This window comes from Lithobates pipiens, unplaced genomic scaffold (genome assembly GCF_037356315.1).
Source record: "Lithobates pipiens isolate NorthernLeopardFrog02 unplaced genomic scaffold, aLitPip1_a1.2 Scaffold_8, whole genome shotgun sequence".
NCBI lineage: Eukaryota > Metazoa > Chordata > Amphibia > Anura > Ranidae > Lithobates > Lithobates pipiens.
In genome coordinates this window covers 592,193,120-592,214,374 of record NW_027507903.1, presented here as the reverse complement: position 1 = coordinate 592,214,374, position 21,255 = coordinate 592,193,120, and the positions used below count along the sequence as shown (strand labels likewise).

Genomic DNA, 21,255 nt, shown 5'->3' with positions numbered 1-21,255 from the left:
TGCAATAGGAGTAGGTAGTGTAGAGGTGGGGGGAGTAAACTTTTGTTTTAACAGTATTTTCCAAGCCTGTAGCGATGCTTTCATTGATGGGGCCAAAGATGTGGTGTGGGAAGGATTGGATGCACTGACCATTAAATAGTCATGTAGGTTGTTGTTGGGAATTTGATTTTCCTCTAGTTCTTGCCATCTCGTTCTAGGTGAGTTGGGGAACCATGTACGCAGTTGCACTAAAACCGAGGAACGGTAGTAATCTCTAATCAGGATGTTCCCCACCCCTCCTGCTTTTCTTGAAGCTGCCGAGTTTTTAAATGCCCATCTTGCTTTTTTCCCTATCCACAAAAACCTGTTTACCATGGATTGGATCTTGGAAAAATAGTTGTTGGGAGCTAGAATGGGAAGTGATCGGAACATATATATTAAGTGTGGGAGTATAATCATCTTAAAATCTGCCAAACGTCCTGACCACAATAGCTTTATCTTGGTTATCTCTTGGAGCTTCGATGGCAGGGAGTTTTTAGAAGAAGACGTAATTGCTTGTAAACAGGTCTTTAGTAGAAGCGGTCAGGGTTATTCCCAAGTATTTTATACCCTCGCTACTCCATTTGTATGGAAACTGAGAATGTGAACTGGGTATATCCCTTAGTTGCGTATCCACTCCTAATCCCAATATGTATGATTTGCCCTCGTTCACTTTGTAGTAAGATATTTGGTTGAACAGTTGCAAAGTATCGTGTACTGATGCCAGGGATTTTTCCGGATCTGTGAGCATCAATATAATGTCATCGGCAGACAGACTAATGACATGTTTAGAGTTGTGAATCTGAAATACTTTGATATTTTGGTGTGATCTGATGTGAGCTGCTAAGGGTTCTAGTATTAGATTAAAATTAGCGGGGAGAGTGGGCATCCCTGGCGGGTTCCATTGGTTATGCTAAATGGTTTGGAGAGTATTCCCAAGGTATAAATTTGGGCTGAGGGTGTCGAGTACAAGGCTAGTATAGCCGTAAGGATTGTTCCAGAGAATCCGAATTTGCGTAATAACGTGCTCATGTATCCCCAGTGAACCCTATCGAAGACATTATCCGCGTCCAGCGCTAAGAGCAGAGAAGGCCCCCTGTGGGTGTTGGCTATGTGAATAATGTTCGTCAACCTCCTAGTAGCATTTGAGGTCTGACGCCCTCCCATAAACCCAGTCTAGTCGGGATGTATGAGATGTGGAAAAACTTCTATCAACCGATTGGCTATAATTTTGGCGTACAGTTTAACGTCAGTGTTTAACAATGAAATAGGATGGAAGTTGGCCTAAATAGAACAAGAACTGTGGCATTATCTAAAGAGGACAAGCTGTTTTAAATTGTAGAGTTTCAATAAAAGTGTTAAAGGGGAATTGGACTATGTGGAACTTTTCTTTTCCTCATATGGTTGTTCTGACTGAATCCTTTTATGGACCCTGATGGGAAAGAGGCACAAGGAAGCAGAGCTCTGGGATGATTAAGCAAGGCCCATTTAGCTTGGAATTGTGCTGAGTTTGAACCCCAGAGGGGAATGTGACCCACGTGTGGAGTAATCTGGTGGAAGGGTGCACATTCAACAGACAAATACTGATATCAGTGTCTGTGTCTGGACTCTCTCTTTCTCTTAATCACCATCTGATATTGCTATTAAGTGTCGATTATTCAGTTGTTTGTTTTAAACTTGAGAAGTTTTATTATAAGTTTCACTGAATATCATTACTATTGTTAGTCTGATCATTTTAAATTTGACAGGAGCGCCGCTAATCATGAATGACATCTGCTGATTTGTGGATCTATAAGCTGTATTTATCATAGAGAGGATATTAAGTAATTGCCCCGTTTAACTCTCTGGTGGCGCAATCCCTGCAGTTGTGAAATCTATATAAATATACATTCCAGCTGGTTTAATTTTTCCCCTTTGGGCTCTTTCTGGCGATCCAAAATTGGCTGATGCATTTTCTTTACCTGGTAATTTCTCTTGGTGGGAACTCAATCAATTGACTACTCTTACTCTTACTCAAGTTTTATTTCTTTTTCTAGTCTTTAATCCCTTAAAAGTATTCCCTACAGCGAGATACGGAGATACTATCACATTAGATTGTTTTATGAATCACATTATTCCTTATCAGCTCCATAGGGACTTACTCTTTTTGAAAAAATCTGTAAGTCCACCCCTAGAGGTAAAGGACTTATTTCCACAATATACAATGTGATCCAATCTATCCCAACTCCGATAAAATGCCCTATATGACAAAATGGGAACAAAAATGTGATATACAATTTTCTTTGAAAGGACTGGTCTGGTATGATAGTGAATCTCCGCAAATGCACTTGTTCTCTTTCCATTAGAGAAAAAGCAATTAAAGTTGTAACCGGATGGTATTATACACCCTCTAGAATTGATAATATGGTTACTGAGTCTATAGAAAACTAGGGGTTGTGCAACATACAACAAAAGGCTCATATCTCCATATTTTTGGGCGCTGTGAAGTAATTGTACCAATCTAGCAAAAAATATTGACAATGGCCTCACAAATCACATCTAGTTCTATTACCCTTTCTCCTTCAATATGTTTATTATTTGCTCCAATACCAGGAATATTGTCCACTTCTTTACAGTTGCTTTATACTTTTTTCTGTTGTTTAACTATGGGCCATTACTTTCATTGGAAGAATCCTTCCTTACTCTTCTTGCAAATTAAAGACAGAATTTATGGCATTTTATGCTCACAGAAACAATATTTCATATGATTTATGATTTTTGATTCTATGCAAATTTTCCATGCAAAATCGGATGTCTAATTTTCTATTATGAATACTATAATTGACTAGATTGTCTTCTTTTCCTTTTGGCATGGTCCAAAAAATTCTTATGTTAATATCTGCCATAGATCTATTTTGTATTCTAATTTTATATGTGTTAGATTTTATGTTCATTTTTTGCTGTTTATTTTTTTATTTTTTGTCTTTACTATATTATATACAAATACTACTGTACAGGCATACCCCACTTTTAAGTACACAATGGGGTTTATTTACTAAAGCTGGAAAGTGAAAAATCAGGCTCACTTCTGCATAGAAATCAATGAGCTTCCAGGTTTTAATACCAAAGCTTAATTGAACAAGCTGGGGTTAGAAGCTCATTGGTTTCTAAGCAGAAGTGAGCCTGATTTTGCTTAAAAGGGGAGTATGCCTGTATACTGATTTCTGGTTTGCAAGAGAAAGTCATATTTTTTTTTGCTGAATGCTAAAGTGTTTATTTATTGTAACCGCTTCAGCACCGGAAGGATTTCCCCCCTTAATGACCAGGCCATTTTTTGAGATACAACACTGCGTCGCTTTAACTGACAATTCCACGGTTGTATGAAGTTGTGCCTAAACAAAATTAATGTCCTTTTTTCCCACAAATAGAGCTTTCTTTTGGTGGTATTTGATGACTTCTGCATTTTTTTAATAAAAAATAATAATATATATCCAAAAAAAAATGTATTCATCAGTTTAGGCCGATATATATCCTTCTAGAAATGTTTGGTGAAAAAATTCACACTAGGCGTATATTGATTGGTTTGCACAAAAGGTATGATGTCTACAAACAACGGGATAGTTTAGGGACTTTTATTTATTTTTTCATTGCTTTTACTGGTAATGGTGGCGATCTGGGGTGGACAAATCTGACCCCAAATGACACTTTTTGGGGAACAGTGACATTATTACATTAATCAGTGCTATAAAAATTCACGGATCAATGTAAAAATTATACTGGCAGGAAAGGGGTTAACACTAAGGGGGTGATAAAGGGGTTAACTGTATTCCCTAGGAGGGTTCTAACTGTAGGGGGTGTGCTCAATGGGTTAGGACAGAGATCCCTGTTCCCGATCACTGGGAACTGTAGATCTTTGTCATGTCATCTGTCAAAATGGGGAAATGCCTTGTTTACATAGGCAGTTCCCCATTCTGCCTGTGTACAATGCGATCATGGGCCTCCGGCGGACATCGAGGTGGCCCAACCCGCGGGCAGGCAACTGTGCGAGCCACCATACAGGTGCGGCTTCATCCTGCTCACACAGTTTATCTGTGTGAGCAGGTCGGCTAGTGGTTAATTGACTAAAATAAAACTAAATCAAAAACAATTCAGATGACTAAAATACAACTAAAACAAAATGCCATTTTAGTCATAAGACTATGACAAAGACTAAATCAAAATTAACACTGCACTACCATTTAAGAATAAGTAGAGGAATCAACTGAGCTGCTTAAAGAAAACTAAACAAAGGCTTTTCAATTTTTTTTGTATAACTTTTTTATATAAAAGTTATACAGTATTTCGCAACGGCTACATCTGTGTCTGTAGTACATGTTCAAACCTTAATACCATAAATAATAACATGTTATTAGATTTTTGCTCTAGGAGTATATAATGAGTTTGGTGATTTTTGAGAAATGCTTAAAAAATGCATTACAATTTAACTAAACCCATTAAATTTTAGTCGACTAAAACTAAACAGTTCCAATGACTAAAATAGGACTAAAACTAAAATGGTATTTTAGTCAAAAGACTATGACTAAAATCAAAATTTGATGTCAAAATTAACACTGGAAGGGAGAGTGTTGTTATCCCTCAAAACAAATTGGCTGTTTTTATATGACTTATTTACTAACAAATAAAATGATCTTGGACTCTTTCATCAGGTTTGATTTATTCAATCTACTTCAGTAATCTGGTCTGTTTATGCTAAAATTTTCTATTATAACATTATTATTATTATATTTTTTATCATTAGTGTTTTAGTCATCTGTACTAACTTGTGTTTTTTTATCTTCCCAGGGTGGTTTAGGAAAAAGTTCTGCTGAAAAGGTTTCTGCACTCACATCCTTTGTCCTTATTGCTCTCTTGGATAGTGTGACCATTTGTACAGATCTGGATGTAAGTTTCATCACTTTACCATTACAGTGCACTAAATAAAATCAGTTTAGACTGTAGAGGACATGGTAATGGATAATAAAAAAATAAAAATAAAATCCTCTCTTTAATTTGTGCTGCCCACAACTGGGACCCTTAGTACAAGAACTGCATTTTAATCTACATCTACTATTTAAGTAATGACTGTGGATATTCTTTAGATTGCTACTACTGATTACCACCTAACCAACTCGCATTGATGCATGCAGTTTTTCTTCAAATGTTTGTTTTTCTTTTGGTTCCCAGTATCTACAAACCAGAATTGATAGAGCTTCTTCATATATAAGCAATCAATATCAATCTCTCCAAAGGTCATATTCCATTGCCATCGCTTCTTATGCTCTGGCCAAAGCTGGAAAGCTACAGGACATAAACAAACTGATGTCAGCCTCTACAGGTACGGTATAAGCAGCAACAGACCGGGGAGGTTGGGCAGTAAAGAGACAAATTCTTCATAAAAAGTTACAGGCCACACATTTTGTCTCATCATCACTATTAATACAATAATCAATAGCCCTAGTGCCCAACCTGTGCTCATTGGTGTTGATTTACCAAAACTGGAGCATGCAAAATCTCATGCAGCTTCGCACATCATCTTCCAGGTTTTATTGTTGAACAAGTTGAAGTTAGAAGCTGATTGGCTACCATGCACAAATGAACCAGATTCTGAGTGCACCAGTTCCTTGGAGCCCTTGCAGACATTCGTCAGGTTTTTACTAGGCCAGTGAAGGAAATATTATTTAGACTGCGTTCTGGTATTTTTTTATTTATTTTAGTATTGCTTGGTTTATTTCTTTAACACTATTTTCTTTTTTTGTTTGCCAATCCCTTTACTTTTCTATATCCACAAATTTGGAAGCATTGACTTGTAAAGGGGCTGCAGTACTAGTGATCTTCCGAAGCATATAAACACATCTCCAACCACTCCTATTGCATGGTTGACCATCTTGTGTTGTGTATCTGCAGTCTTTGACCATCTCCGGTTGTATATAGTCTCTGATACTTTTCTTTAGTAAACTTGCTGCAGTTGAGTTCAAGGATCTGTTCATATTTTCAAGCATATTTGTCATAAATTCTCTTACCAGATAGCAGCCACTGGAATGAAGAAGGCTACAAAGAAATAACAATTGAATCAACGTCCTATGCTCTCCTCACACTTTTGAAGAAGGGGGAGCATAAGAAGGCCTCACCATTAGCCCAGTGGTTGACGGAAAAAAGATTTTTTGGAGAATTTTATGGATCAACTCAAGTATGTAACTCACATCTACCTCTAAGTACTACTTGTACTAAATATATAGGGAAAATGAATATATGACTAATATCTACTAAGAGACTCTGTCCACCTTTAACAAAAAAAAAAAAAACCCTTCCTGTAATTTTCTTTAAGAGATGAGCCTTCAGTAAGACTCCTCTGTATCCAACACTTCTGGGAGTTTTGGACGCCTGGGTTTCCTGATGCATGTCATGGTTTCTTCCTATGATTCTTACATCACCACAGAAATCATCAGTGATGCAAGGGTCAGAGGAAAGAACCATGTCCCAATGAGGGAACATGGAGGCATTCAATACTCTTGAAGTGTTTAATACTGAAAAGTCTTAAGGAAGCTCCTGAGCTGAATGGGAGGTATGATTTGCATACTAGCACATTATGAACTGCTTACCTTAGAATGAAGCCCTGCACCACAATTCTGTGAGCGCTGACAGAGGCCTCCACCTTGACCTGATCTTCCTTCTGGGTTTGTGTCCTCCGGTGCTCTGCTCCCCCACCCCAAAGCACCTTGTCCCTATGTGGATGGGGACAAGGGCCTCTTCCCGACAACCCTGGGCTGTGGTGGTCGGGCTCTGTGGCCAAGGGGGCTAATCAGAATGTGGAAGCCCCCTTTAACAAGCAGACCCCCAGATCCCGCCTCCCCCATGTAAATAAATATTGGGTACATCGTACCCGATACCCTTTCACAAAAAAGTGTAAAAAAGTAATAATCACAGGAGAAAGCTTTTAACAAATCCTATAATAATAAAAAATAAAATAAAAATAGTATCCCTCGATGTACATCAGTCCCATCACAATGCCAGCCGGACCCAAAAAAATGTAACAAATGAAATTTCTCTTGCCTCTTGGGAAGCCTCCTGCCGTATGCCCACTCTGCGCTTTGACATTTCTTATATAGGCAAGGGGCAGGCCACCTGGCCACGTCATCCGGTAGCACCACCCCTTCTGACGCCACCAGGATCTGGGGACCCCCTTGTCAAAGGGGGCTTCCAGATTTTTTATTAGCCCCCCCATGCGCACACCCTGACAACTGTAGCCCAGGGTTTTCTTTAGAAATTTAATTTTTGCTGTAGCATGTTTTATGCATGCTGCAGATGCACCATTTTACAGGCACATTAGGGGGACCCACCAGGCACTATATTTAAGGGAACTTTTCATTTTTATTGTTGTACATTAAGCATAATTAAAATAATTTTTCTTTTTTTCTTCTTTTTTTTTTTTGTATTGATACATGTCCCCCAGGGCAGTACCCAGGCCCCCATAACCCTTTAATGGCCATATACTTGCATGTATGTCTTCAAAATGGGCATTTATCATTTTCCTGTTTGGCTCCCATAGATTTCAATGGGGTTCACCATTTGGGTTAGAACATTTCCCCTGTTCTGGAGTTATGCTGCAAACTGAACAGGGGAGTGTTCAGCCCATCCCTAATGGCTACTGTGTCAGGTTTCAAAGCTTCTCAATTGACAGCATTTTTTTTTTTTGAAAGGACAACAATTTCAACCTCATTATTCTATTCTACAACTACAGGTTTCCATTAAAAATTTTAATTTTGACTTACCAATAAATTCTATTTCTTGGAGTATCGTACGGGACACAGAAACTTTAGTCTTTACCATGGCTTTTTGGTAGCTACTTTCAGGTGATGTGACATAAAAAGCTGTGGTGAAATACCCTCAATGTCACTTCCAGTAACGCTTAGTTTCGCAGCAAGCAATAGGGAAATAAAAAAAAAAGTGGAAGAAACTTATGTCCTGTACTACAAAAATGGATTTAACTGGTAAGTCAAAAATCCTACTTTGTTAGTCAAACATTAGAGGACACAGAATCATGGGTTGTGCAAAAGCAGTCCAACTAAGAGGTGGGCAACACAGAAACCAACACCAACAGATCCACATAACAACGGGCCAATAAACATTTAAAAAGATTCAGTGAGCAGCTTGTAGCATCTCTCCAGGCCATGTAAGCAGTTCTCCTTCAGGCTAAATAACATGCATTGATTGCTTTTATTGGACTTTTATTTAATATACAGCCTATATGGAGGTCTTGGTTTTATTTATGCTTAAGACCATTGTGGATGGGGTTCTTCCTACTTACAAATAAACTGAACTGGTTTTAACAATATACACCTATTTTCATAGTGAAATAATTTGGGTAACTGCAAACGTACAACAACAATCCACGGAGGAAATACATTTGAGTCTATTTTGGATTTTGGTATATGACATTTTCCTTCACTGTGTTTTTTTTTGTGTAGCTATTGGGGACAATAGGTTATTGTGGACATTTTACATCTACAATAGGACCTACTGCTATAGTTTTAAGAGCCTAAATATTTTATTATATGGTCTGAATATGCCTGAATACTACAACGTCCTAAGTCAGCTCAGTATGATGAGAATGACTTGAATGCCCTCTATCTCGAGCTAGAGAGGCAGAAAGGTGTGGATCAGGTGGAACTTATCCCACACTAAGGCACTAGGGCATCCATTGTGAAAGCTTAAGGATCTCTGGACATGGCAACAAAAAAAAAAAAGATTTAAAAAAGGTTTAAAAAAGGAAAAATGGCAACAAACCTGTCCAGTTTATTGTTGATCTGGCATACTTGACATGGAGAAAATAGTTTGAAATGCTTCTGAATGGCGAGCCCATTCCCCTAGATTCAGATGCTGACAACTGAGAAAATCTGCTTGCCAATTTTCCACACCTGGGAATTAGACAGCAGAGATGGCTGGAAAGAGCAGTTCTGCCCCAGAGAGGATCATGTCCACTTTATTTTGAGCAGAGCTACTTCTGGTCACTCCTTTAAGGTTGAAGTACTGTTCACCATGGCCGAGTCATTGTCTAAATGAATTCTTGTTGGTAAACCTTACTACTGCAGCATTAAATGGACATTCAAAATACCTAGAATTCCAGGATGTTGATGGGAAGACAAGCTTTTCCTCAGCAACCAAGTCCCCTGCATCAAGAAGGAATCTAGAACTCTTTCCTAGCTTGACAGGCTGGAAACTGTGGTGAGAACTTTCAATGTTTTTGGGGGAAATGGCTTTCCTAACTCCAAGGAGAGGAGTTCTTGCAGGTCAGATACAGAAGACAGTCCAAGGACCAAAAAAATTTTCCTCACAGTGCCAGAATTTTGAGCTTCAATGGTATGGGGGTGAAACTGTACACATGGCATCACCTTGAAGGTGACTACCATTAGCTCTAAGACTCTTGTGTAAGCGCAGCTCAAGACCTGCCCTGGGACAAGAGGGCCCAAGCTCATGAGTGTAAGAACAAAAATTTGTCCCTGGGGCAAGGGCAAGGACCGGCTCAACATCTTGATGAAGACCAAGGAGAGTACTCTTATTCCCCTGTGATCTACTTCTCCGAGGAGGGATCAAACAAGCATTTTTTTCTCAAAAGGCAGATGCTTGAGGGGTTTCATGAACAGGAGTTTCTCTGACAAATCTTTGTGCTAAAGAAACCTCCATATATGGACATAGAAATGGCTTATCCTGGAGATCTTGCGAAGCATACCCTCTAGACCATTTACACAGTGATCTTATACCACAGGTAAAAGTTGTAGATGTTGATCACTGAAGGGATCCATTTGTATGAAACCAGGGAATAAAGCCATGTCCTTAGTCCAGACAGCAAAAATCAGGCAAACTCCCATGACATCTGCATGTTGCATGATGAGAATTGGCAGTGATAAAATGTTCTTTTGTCCACTCACCCCTTGAGCATAGAATTAGACTCTACAGGGACTGTTACCATCTTGTCTAAACAATAGATGGCATCATGGCAGGTCCACCAAATGGACTGTATATTTTTGCATGAAGCCATCATTAATATGATATTGATGAGCAAAAGATTTTGCATTGAATAAATAGCTTCTCAGGGTGAAACTAGTCACCATATAGAATGGGTTGTAAGAGCGAGTGGACTGGGAATGTCTTTTGGCAATTGTAGTGACCTCCTGTGGCAGAATTTGCAGAGTGACTGCGCCAACACTAAACAAGAGTGATCAGTATCAAGGCTAGCAATGGTATCCATAAGCTTGGATGAAATGTCAGCTGAGAATGACTCATTCTAATCTGATTCCTCAAAAAGAGAGAGATCTTCCTTGTCTAGCTCCTCCTCAGGCAGAGCGTTCACAGTAAAAGCAAAGTCAGAGAACTATTCAGGAGGGGAGAATGAAGAAATGCCCTTTAAAAGGTCCTGAGAATTCTACCCATGAAATCGAGCACTGTGGCAGAAAGTTCCTCCCTAGGCAAGTGTGAGAAGTGCTGTGTGGCCAAAGGGACAGTGGAGTGCCTAGAGGAATTTGAGAGATCAAACTGAGGGAGACTTCCTGCCTTCCAGCAGTACTAGGGCACTGTGAAGATATACTAGTGCCCCCTTTCCTTAGAGATATGTGTGAAGTCTGAGCTAGTTAGGCCATCGGACCCCTTGGCCTTGCACTTGTGATTTTCCATGTGCGATGCAACCTTTAACACTGAAGAAATGGCTGCACTCCAAGATCCATCAAAATTCTTATTTAATAACGAACATCCCAAGTGTTACAGACAGTTCAAATGGTAACGCAACCTTTGCAGAGGGGTACTCATAACCCCTGCTGCTGTGAAGAGGGAAGGATTAGGTTTTCCGTGTCAGGCACTGTAGACTGCTGCACTCATGTAGGTATCCAGGGATGGTTGTGCTATGCAGCAGAGAGCACCATGGATGTGCCAAGCTGGCTGGAAAATGCTATAGGCTCATGGTCACTTAAGTAATGGTCACTTCATAAAATTTTAATAGAACTGTCCAACAGAGGCTGCTGATTAAAATAATAGCTGTAATCGGTAGCTGACGAGCCATTCATCCAAATTAACAACACCCCCTCCCCCCCCCCCCCACACACACACACACACACCACTAACACTGCTCCTGCCCACAATTTGTCCTTTTTCCTACGACACCTGCAGGCTAGGCTTCCCCCTTACTCCTTGTGTCCTTTGATTCCCCCACAGTTTCCTCCTTTCCCCACCACTCCAATACCCCAGTGTGCTTGTAAGCAGTTTGGAATGTGCTAGTTAGCTGCTGCTCAGCAAGGAGGGAAGGGGTTAACTTATTTCCTGACTACTGAGGGTAGCAGCCTATAACCCATAGTTAAAGACTAAAAATTCTGTATGCTGTTTTCTACTACTAAGAAAAAATGTTTCAAAGAAAGTATGGTTAGTTGGGCTTCAAGAAAGAAGTAAATTGCCTGTAGGGAAGAGGGAACCTAATAGAGTTCAGTTTAAGAAAGTTTTGGTGAACCCAGCAGTAGGGATGAGCTTCGAGTTCGAGTCGAACTGTTCAGCGAACAGTGAACAATTTGGGCTGTTCCGGCTTTTCGAATTTGCCGCGAACACCCTATACAAGTCTATGGGAGAAATCTAAAGTGCTAATTTTAAAGGGTAATATCCAAGTTACTGTCCTAAAAAGTGTTTGGGGACCTGGGTCCTGCCCCAGGGGACATGGATCAATGCAAAAAAAAGTTTTAAAAACTGACGTTTTTTCAGGAGCAGTGATTTTAATAATGATTAAAGTGAAACAATAAAAGTGTAATATCCCTTTAAATGTGGTACCTGGGGGGTGTCTGTAGTATGCCTGTGAAGGGGCGCATGTTTCTGGTGCTTAGAACTGTCCCTGCACAAAGTGTCATTTGTGCAGGAAAAAAAGTCTTTTAAAATCACTTGCGGCTATATTGTCGGCTCCCGTAATACAGAGAACACTCAATGAGTGTTCTCCGTATTGGCCGACAATTCATTCATTCATTGAAAAAAAAAAAAGCGTGGGGGGTCCCCTAAATTCAATTACCAGGCCCTTCAGGTCTGATATGGATATTAAGGGGAACCCCGTGTCAAATAAAAAAAAAATTGACGTGGGGGTCCCCCTAAATATCCATACCAGACCCTTCAGGTCTGGTATGGATATTAAGGGGAATCCCGCATCAAATTTAAAAAAAAATTGCCGTGGGGGTCTCCCTAAAAATCCATACCAGGCCCTTTATCCGAGCACGCAACCTGGCCGGCTACAGGAAAAGATGGGGGGGACGAGAGAGCGGCCCCCCCTCCCTCCTGAACTGTACAAGGCCACATGCCCTCAACATTGGGAGGATGCTTTGGGGGTCTGTGACCCCTCAAAGCACCATGTCCCCATGGCGCTCTCTCGTCCCCCCTCTTTTCCTGCGGCCTGCCAGGTTGCGTGCTTTGATAAAGGGTCTGGTATGGATTGTTAGGGGGAACCCCACATCATTTTTTTTTAATTTGACGTGGGGTTCCCCTTAATATCCATACCAGACCAGAAGGGCCTGGTAATTCAATTTAGGGGAACCTCCACGCTTTTTTTTTTTATGACTTTCAATAAGTGTTCTCTGTATCATGGGGAGCCAACAATTCATTATAGCCGCGAGTGATTTTAAATGACTTTTTTTCCTGCAGAAATTACACTTTGTGCAGGTATAGTTCTAAGCACAGGAAACATGCGCCCCTTCAAAGGCATACTATACACACACCCCAGGTATGAAATTTAAAGGAATATTACACTTTTATTGTTCCACTTTAATCATTATTAAAATCACTGCTCCCGAAAAAAAACGGCCGTTTTTAAAACTTTTTTTTTGCATTGATACATGTCACCCAGGTCCCCAAACACTTTTTAGGACAGTAACTTGTATATTAGACTTTAAAATTAGCGCTTTCGATTTTGAACATTCGAGTCCCATAGACTTTAATAGGGTTCTAAAGTTCACATGAAGTTTAGGTCTGTTTGCAGGTTCTGGTGCGAACCAAATCGGGGGGTGTTCAGCTTATCCTTAGTAGCCACAGTACACCCTCCTCTTTTTGAGCATGACCAGGCCATGTGAATACAAGTTGTTTTCTGATTGTGTCCTAGTGCCTGTGCTTTATGAATAAAAAATATGATTTCAACCTGATTTTACAGTGCCTCCCAATGCTCACATGACTCCTGGCTCTCTCCTCTCCCCGTATGAAAGTTCCAGTGGGTGAGGCCAAGAACTCCCACTGAGGTCAGCCAGGGAGGAGAGGAGGAGAGAGCCGGGAGTCACGTGAGTGTTGGAAGGCACTGTGAAAACAGGTAAAAGTCAGCTTTTTTTTTTCTAAAGCACAGGCATTAGGACACAGGTTGTTATCTAACAGAGGGGATGGTATGAAGATCAGATAGTTGTATAGCAGTGGGGAAGGGAGCAGAGCGGCACTAGTGAGAGCTGTCAGGCAGGGAGGGGAGATCAGGCAGGGAGGGGAGGGGGAGGAGGACAGAGGGAGACACAGGAAAGCTGCAGATGGCAGTGGATGATGGAGGCACGTAAATTGACCACAGTGTCAGGGCTCAGCAGCCATCCTAAACCGTAGTCACTTTACAGAGGGGAGGGCATAGCCAGACAGGATCAGCCAGGTTTTTCAGGTGTTACAGGGGGCCAAATTACACAGCACAAGCACTGCTGTATTTATTTATTTTTTTAAGAATAACTAACGCTTTAAGGTACAGCATAAACATACACAAATCACAATAAATGTATTTTATTATAAACAGTCCACCCTGGATCTTGGGAGAGTGCCACCTCCTAGGGAATAAGATGATCAGTTAAGTAAAACAGTTTCTCCTTCCCCTAAAAAAATAAAATAAAATAACTATTAACACCTGCATTGTAGGCACAACCCCACTGCAATGGATCATTTAACATTTACTTGGAGTTGGGCTTTAAGTGCTAGGTAGTTCCGGTTCCGGCGCCACATGAGGAGGAGGTAAGCGGACTCTGCTCCCGCCGCATACCCCCTGTTAATCCGCTACAAGGCAGCTACACGCCTCGGGGATCCCTCCCGCTGCTAGGGGAAGGTGAAGAGCCTTGGATGGACCGCTTTGTGGAGCGGTCCGGGAACCGTTCGCTGGCCGCAGCGACACCCGCGTCGGCTGACGCGGCCGAATCCTCAGCCAATATGGCGCCGATGCAAGGCCTTGCTGAGCCATCACTTGCAGCATCTCTGCTCCCTGGCGCGGAGGCGCCTCCATCGGCTGACATAGCCCAGGCAGTGGTAGCCTTGTTAACCCCTACGCTAACTGCCTCAATAGACTCTGCTATTCACAAGGCCATGGAGCAATACAGGAACGAATTGCAGGCCCAGGCACAGCGTTTAACACAGACAGAGGAACGTATCTCCCTCATGGAGGATGACACCACTGCTCAAGCTGCTGCTCTAGCTCGCCTCACACGTACCACCAGAGACCTGTGGATCAAATTGGATGATTTTGAGAACAGGGCAAGAAGGAACAACCTGAGAATAGTGGGTTTGCCTGAGTCAGTAACTGCGGGACAACTCATGGACCTCTGTATGACTACTATCCCTGCTAGCCTAGGCCTCACTACCCCCTGTGTGGTGGAACGTGCGCATCGTCTGGGACAGCTCTCTGAACAGCGCAGCAAACCTAGAGCGGTCATAGCTAGGTACTTGAACTATGCAGACAAACATGCTATCTTGCAAAAGTTCCGCTCTCAACGCACCCTCACGATTGACGGCGTTAATTTACTTCTATTCGCTGATTATTCTGCTGAAGTCATGCGACTGCGTAAAGAATTCTCACCAATCTGTGCCTCTCTCTTCAAGAACCATATTAAGTTTACTTTGGCCTATCCGGCAATACTACATGTTACTCTTCCTAATGGCACTCGCCGCACCTTCAATTCACCCTCTGAGGCGGAACGTTTCACCAACTACCCTGCAGACATGGATACAACCCGAGATCCCTCGATGAGGAGTCCCTCTGCCGATCCGGCTGTTACCTCCCAGGCCACTACTACTCATCAGCTGAGCCCCTCCAAACCACCATACAAGAGAAGTCGCTCCACTACTCAGCGCCCGCGTTCTGAGATCCGCTGAATCTGTATTTGGAATCATCCTGACTATACGCCCGGATAAGGGTACTGCTAGCAGTGTTTTCACTTATTGGTACTCACAGCTATTACACTTGTTGTGGGGTCCTCCGTGAGTTGGTTACCTATGATATTGTGCTTGCTCATGTTTAATCTGTTTGATATCATATGTTCCACATTTGTTTGTTTATAACTGGGTCTACTACCCATATTTTTTCACTTGTTTATGCTTTCTAGTATTACTTAGGGATGTTAGCCTGCCTATTTCACCTGCACGGTTGGTTTTCCTATACTTCTCATGCAGCATTCAGGCTGTTCATCTACAACTTTGGGGTTAACCCCCCTTCCCTGATCCCCAAATCCTCCCCTACTTCCCAGCCCGAGATACTGCTGGTTATTCTTGCCCTTCCATTGTCCTTCTCCCTACCCTCGTCCCCCCCCGGGGCTCATATTCGGCCTATCCCAGGGGGCTATTGCGCCCAATGGGAGCCGTCTACCTTAGATGCAACCCATGTGGAAAAAGGTGAAGTGGGCTACGGCTACTCTATGGTGGATACACCTACTATGTTTGATTACATTCCGTACTGTATGGATCTGTCCTATTTCTTTCTTTTTCTTTTTCTTTACCTTTCACTTTTCTGTTACGGCTTCTCTTTTCTCTCTCCCCTCTGCTTACTCATGGACACCCTTGGGGGTCTCCCTACATATGCGCACTCCTGGGTTCATTTTTGTCTGTTTCACTGTTGGATTAATTTCTCCTCGACCTACTATTACCTCACCTAATGGCCCCTATGGCTAATGCCTCTGCGGACCGACTTAATGTAATATCGTGGAATGTTAAAGGCCTGCGTTCACCCTCCAAGCGAATGAAAGTTCTCCGTCATCTTAAGCGGTTGAAGACTGATGTGGCGCTCTTACAAGAGACCCACCTGACTGACGGAGATCTTTCACGCCTTCGTAAATTGTGGGTTGGCGAAGTTTTGGGTTCCCCGGCCGTAGGTCGCAAAGCGGGGGTGGTTATTCTGCTTCATAAACGGTTGCAGTATACCACCCGTAATGTCCGTGTAGACTTGGGGGGTCGTATGATCACCTTACACCTGACCCTAGCTTCCAAAGACATTGCTATAACTAATGTTTATGCGCCCAACTCCCCCGACTTGTCGTTCTTCAGTGAGCTGGGAACCTGGATCTCCCAGGTGTCTGAGACTCACCACCTGATAGGGGGCGACTTTAATTCGGTTATGTGTCCCTCTGAAGATAGGACTTGCACTAACCCCCGCAGCCCTACGTCTTTAACTCAGACTAGTGGTACCACCACCCCCCTTGCCCGGACGTTCTCATCACAAAATTTCACCGATGTATGGAGACTGTCCCATCCAACGGAACGTGAATTCACGTTCTATTCACCCCCCCACAAGTCGTTTTCGCGACTTGACTATTTCTTTGTGTCCCCGGCACTTTTACCTCTGGTGAGTGACTCTGACATTAAGGACATGGCCATTTCCGATCACAGCCCTGTAACGGTTAGCTTGTTAAATGTTAAGCCTTCCTCTTCCTCGCCCATATGGCGCTTCCCCTCCTATCTGGCGAAGAATGAGGATTTTAAACACATGCTACTCACTAGTTGGTCCGAATATACAGAAACGAATGGCGAACATGTCCCCACTCCAAATCTTTTTTGGGAGGCGGGTAAAGCCTTCCTCCGAGGCAAGATTATTGCTTATGTGACACAATACAAGCGGCACTCAAAGCAAAACTATATTCAAGCTAGTGAAAAGCTTCGCTCCATGCACCTTGAGCTCCAACATAATCGAACCCCGGCTACTGTCAGGGCATGGCAGATAGCCAAGCAAGATTTTGATCTATGGGCGGAGAGGCAGGAGCAGATTGCCTCCTCCTATCTGTCCATGCGCCTCCACAAACATGGCAATAAGGCGGGTAAGCTTTTAGCTCGGCTATGTGCAGGCTTTAAAAGGCCGGCTCATATCCACGCCTTGAAGCACCCTGATGGATCTGTTGTTACCTCCTCTAAGTTGATCAGCCAACTACTAACTGATTACTACTCTTCCCTATATGCAGAAGACCCCATTGACCATACCATCGCTGACCAGGTGCTCTCGAGGGTGAGTTTGCCACAATTGACTGGACCTCAATTAGAAGCCATAAACGCCCCTGTTACCCTGGACGACATTCGGTCTACAATAAAATTGATGTCCCCTTCTAAAGCACCTGGGCCCGATGGCTATTCGGCCGAATTTTATAAACTTACCCGAGATTTTATACCGGCCACTCTATCCAAAGTTTTTACAGCCTTATGGGACGGTGGTTCCTACCCCCCCACGGGTTCTCAGGCTTACATTAAGTTGATCCCCAAACCGGGCAAAGACCCTTTGTGCCCAGGTTCGTATAGGCCCATTTCTCTTATAAATGTTGATGTTAAAATAATGTCTAAAATTATAGCATCGCGCTTAGCTACCATCCTTCCTACCCTTCTGCACCCGGCCCAATCAGGGTTCACTACTGGCAGGTCCGCAACATTAAATATCCGCAAGGTACTTCTGGCACTGGAAAAAGCGAAATTATACCCAGAACAAGATTTAGCCATCATTTCTATTGACGCCGAAAAGGCATTTGATAATATTAATTTTGCCTGGCTATTTAAGGTACTGCAAGCTTTGGCTTTTCGGGTCCAGTCACGCACTTCCTCTACCAGATGTACAATGCCCCGACTGCCAGACTAGTTACTCCGGACTTTATCTCGCCCAACATCTCTCTCACCAAAGGGACAAGACAAGGGTGTCCCTTATCCCCTCTGCTGTTCAACCTGGCGATTGAACCCTTATCTAGGTTACTAAACTCTCCGGACGGTATCAGCGGTATTAAGGTTGGAGACCAAAACCTTCAATCTGCCCTCTTTGCGGATGACATTTTACTTTTTTCGTCTAATCCTCCGGCCGATTTTGTTAAACTCCGTGACCTATTCGCAGAATATCGTCTTTGTTCGGGATTTAGAATAAATTTTGGTAAAAGTGAAATCTTATCCTTAAATTTGCGTACGGCTGTATCCTGGCAATCTTCCTCGCCTTTTGCAATGGCACAACACCACATAACCTACCTGGGAGTGCGCATAGGTCGAGAACCCTCTTCCCTCTATACCCTCAACTACCCACCCTTGATTTCTAAGATTGTAAGGGAATTGGAGGTTTGGGCGGGGCTGCCGCTGTCACTCTTTGGAAGATGTCATCTCTTCAAAATGATTTCCTTTGCGAGGCTGCTCTATCCAATGCAAACCATCCCACTCCTCCTTAAACACTCTGATGTGCAGAAATTACATAAAGCTTTATCTGCTTTTCTCTGGGCCAACAAAAAGCCACGCATTGCCCTTCAAAAGTTGTGTCTTCCTAAGCCTGACGGCGGTGCGGGCCTGCCCAATATCCGTTTCTATAATCTTTCATGCCTCTTGAGACAAGGCCTTGACTGGATAGCGGGCAAATCAAGATATTCCAATCATCAGCTTGAGAAGGCGCTAGTACATCCTTACACGCTCTCAGCGATCCTTCACTCCAACGTTCATGCTTTGCCACCTCATCTTAAATGCAACATCCTTATTCGGGACACTGTAGTGGCTTGGAGAGAGGTCAGGAAGCTTCTGGGCTTACCCACAAATATTTCAGCGCATCTACCAATTCAAGGCAATCCCATGTTTCCGCCTTCCACCATTCATTCAGCTTTTGCTCAATGGGAACAGCGGGGTCTACTCACAGTGGCATCCCTTTACGAACAGGGACGAGGGACACCTAAATCTTTTCGAACTTTATCTCAGGAATTCTCACTACCCCCTCATCACTCGTTTTATCATCATCAAATGTTGAGCTACCTGAAGTCCATTGGAGGTCTACGTCAAGATTGCCTCCGCAAGTCGCATTTGGACTCTGTGCTTAGACAGGGCGATTATTCCATCTCGACCCTTTACTCTCACCTAATCAATTACCAGGCGGAAAAGTACTGCATTGCCCCTTTCAAACAATGGGCCTCTGTATTTCATGATGCTACCTTGCCGGACAGGATCCTGAAGGGATACAGGCTTATTTCCAAACTGGTTATATCAGAAAAGTGGAGAGAAACTCAATTCAAGATCATCCACAGAGCTTACTACCCGTTCCGGACTACAACTAAGGAGCCCTCGGAAGCCAAATGCCCCTGGTGCTCCCATGATCGCCCTACCCTACTACACCGCTTCTGGGACTGCGCCTTTATATCAACATTTTGGGACTCAGTCTTGGATTATATCAACCTTGTTACCGGGATGCAGGTACCTAAAGACCCGTTGATCTGCCTGTTTAGCTGCGACCCCCTACCCGAGTCGCTAGCCTCTCCAAGTCCAATCACTCTCTCGCATTGGTCCCACCTATGCCTCCTGGCGGCCCGCAGAACTGTTATGAACTACTGGATTTCCACAACCCCACCAAGTCTAACTGGGGTTCAACAAACCCTCCTTTCGCTGTTCCACATTGAACGACTTGACGTTATATCCTCCCATTTTGTTTCCACTCCCCGCTTCTTTACCAGATGGAGGGCTTATATCGAACAATCCTTTACCTCAGAGGAAGTTAATAATATCATCTCCCCCTTTCGCTATACCAGCTGGTACTTACAACGAGACTTAAGCAATGCATTGGGGAAACTCAAACTAACATCACCCCCGGACAATTTATCTCCCTCACAAGATCCCGATCTCCTACTGGCTCTACTACCGCTGGATAGGTCTGACCCTACCTCTTCTGCAATGGAGGAACTACATCCCTCGACACGCCCTTCTACATCTCTATAATTCTTATTGGACTCGGGATCCTGTATATGCCAAATGTTACTGTCCTTTTATGATCCTTAATGTAGGGGATTCCTATCTAGTTCTGCATGTTTAGATGATGTTGTTTCTCATCTTTAAGTTTTATTGTGCTACCATACTGCGGCTAGATTATGATGAGATCCTTGTCTCCCAGGGTGCTATTCCCTATCCCCCTATCTCCTTCTCCCTCCCTCTACCCACCCTCCCTCCCCCCTCTCCTTTATCTTCTCTCGCTTTCTTCTCCGCTTCCTTTTCTTACTTTCATTTTCCACTCTTTTCTTTCTTAAAGCATTAAACTGCCTAATATTCTGGCCCTTGAGGTCGATGGAGGGTTATACTCCCTCTCTTTTGTACTGTTTTAATATTTCTTGTTTTTTTTTTTTACTGCTTCTGTAAGTTACTGTCCACTTCGATTGTCGTGTAATTGTTTACATTTGTCTTTTTGCTCAATAAAAATATATTTAAAAAAAAAAAAAAAAAAAAAAAAAAGTGCTAGGTAGTGTATAGGGCTTTATATATATATATATATATATATATATATATATATATATATATATATATATATATATATATATATTCTTACTTTCTTTTGCACTGTATGCCTTGAAAAAGTATTCATACCCCTTAAAAAATTCACATTTTGTCATGTTATAACCAAAAACATAAATGTCTATACTTTGTAGAACCACCTTTTGCTGCAATTACAGCTGCAAGTCTTTTTGGGGATGTCTCTACCAGTTTTGTGCATCTAGAGAGTGACATTTTTGCCCATTCTACTTTGCAAAATATCTCAAGCTCTGTCAGATTGGATGGAAAGTGTCTTTGAACAGAAATTTTCAAGTCTTGCCACAGATTCTTAATCGGATTTAGGTCTGGACTTTGGACTATTTTAACACATGAATATGCTTTGATCTAAATCATTCCATTGTATCTCTGGCTGTATGTTTAAGGATGTTGTCCTGCTGGAAGGTGAACTTCCACCCCAGTCTCAAGTCTTTTGCAGACTCTAACAGGGTTTCTTCTAAGATTGTCCTGTATTTGGCTCCATCCACCTTCCCATCAACTCTGACCAACTTCCCTGTCCCTACTGAAGGAAGACATTCCCCAAGATAATGCTACCACCACTGTTTCACGGTGGGGATGGTGTGTTTAGGGTGATGTGCAGTGTTAGTTTTTCACTACACATAGTGATTTGCTTTTATGGCAAAAAGTTACATTTTGGTCTCATTTGATCAGAGCACCATCTTCCACATGTTTACTGTGTCC

At 42.5% G+C, this 21,255-nt stretch overlaps 1 protein-coding gene across 3 annotated transcripts in view; it reads left to right on the top strand.

The window, feature by feature from the left end:
- Window positions 1–21,255, top strand: part of LOC143961241 (complement C3-like) — a 649,911-nt gene that overhangs the window by 554,135 nt on the left and 74,521 nt on the right. For all 3 annotated transcript variants that reach the window (XM_077470478.1, XM_077470476.1, XM_077470477.1), the window contains 3 exons: window positions 4,840–4,938; window positions 5,221–5,371; window positions 6,060–6,223. In XM_077470478.1, coding sequence (XP_077326604.1) covers window positions 4,840–4,938; window positions 5,221–5,371; window positions 6,060–6,223 — 414 coding nt within the window. The remainder of the gene's footprint in view (window positions 1–4,839; window positions 4,939–5,220; window positions 5,372–6,059; window positions 6,224–21,255) is intronic.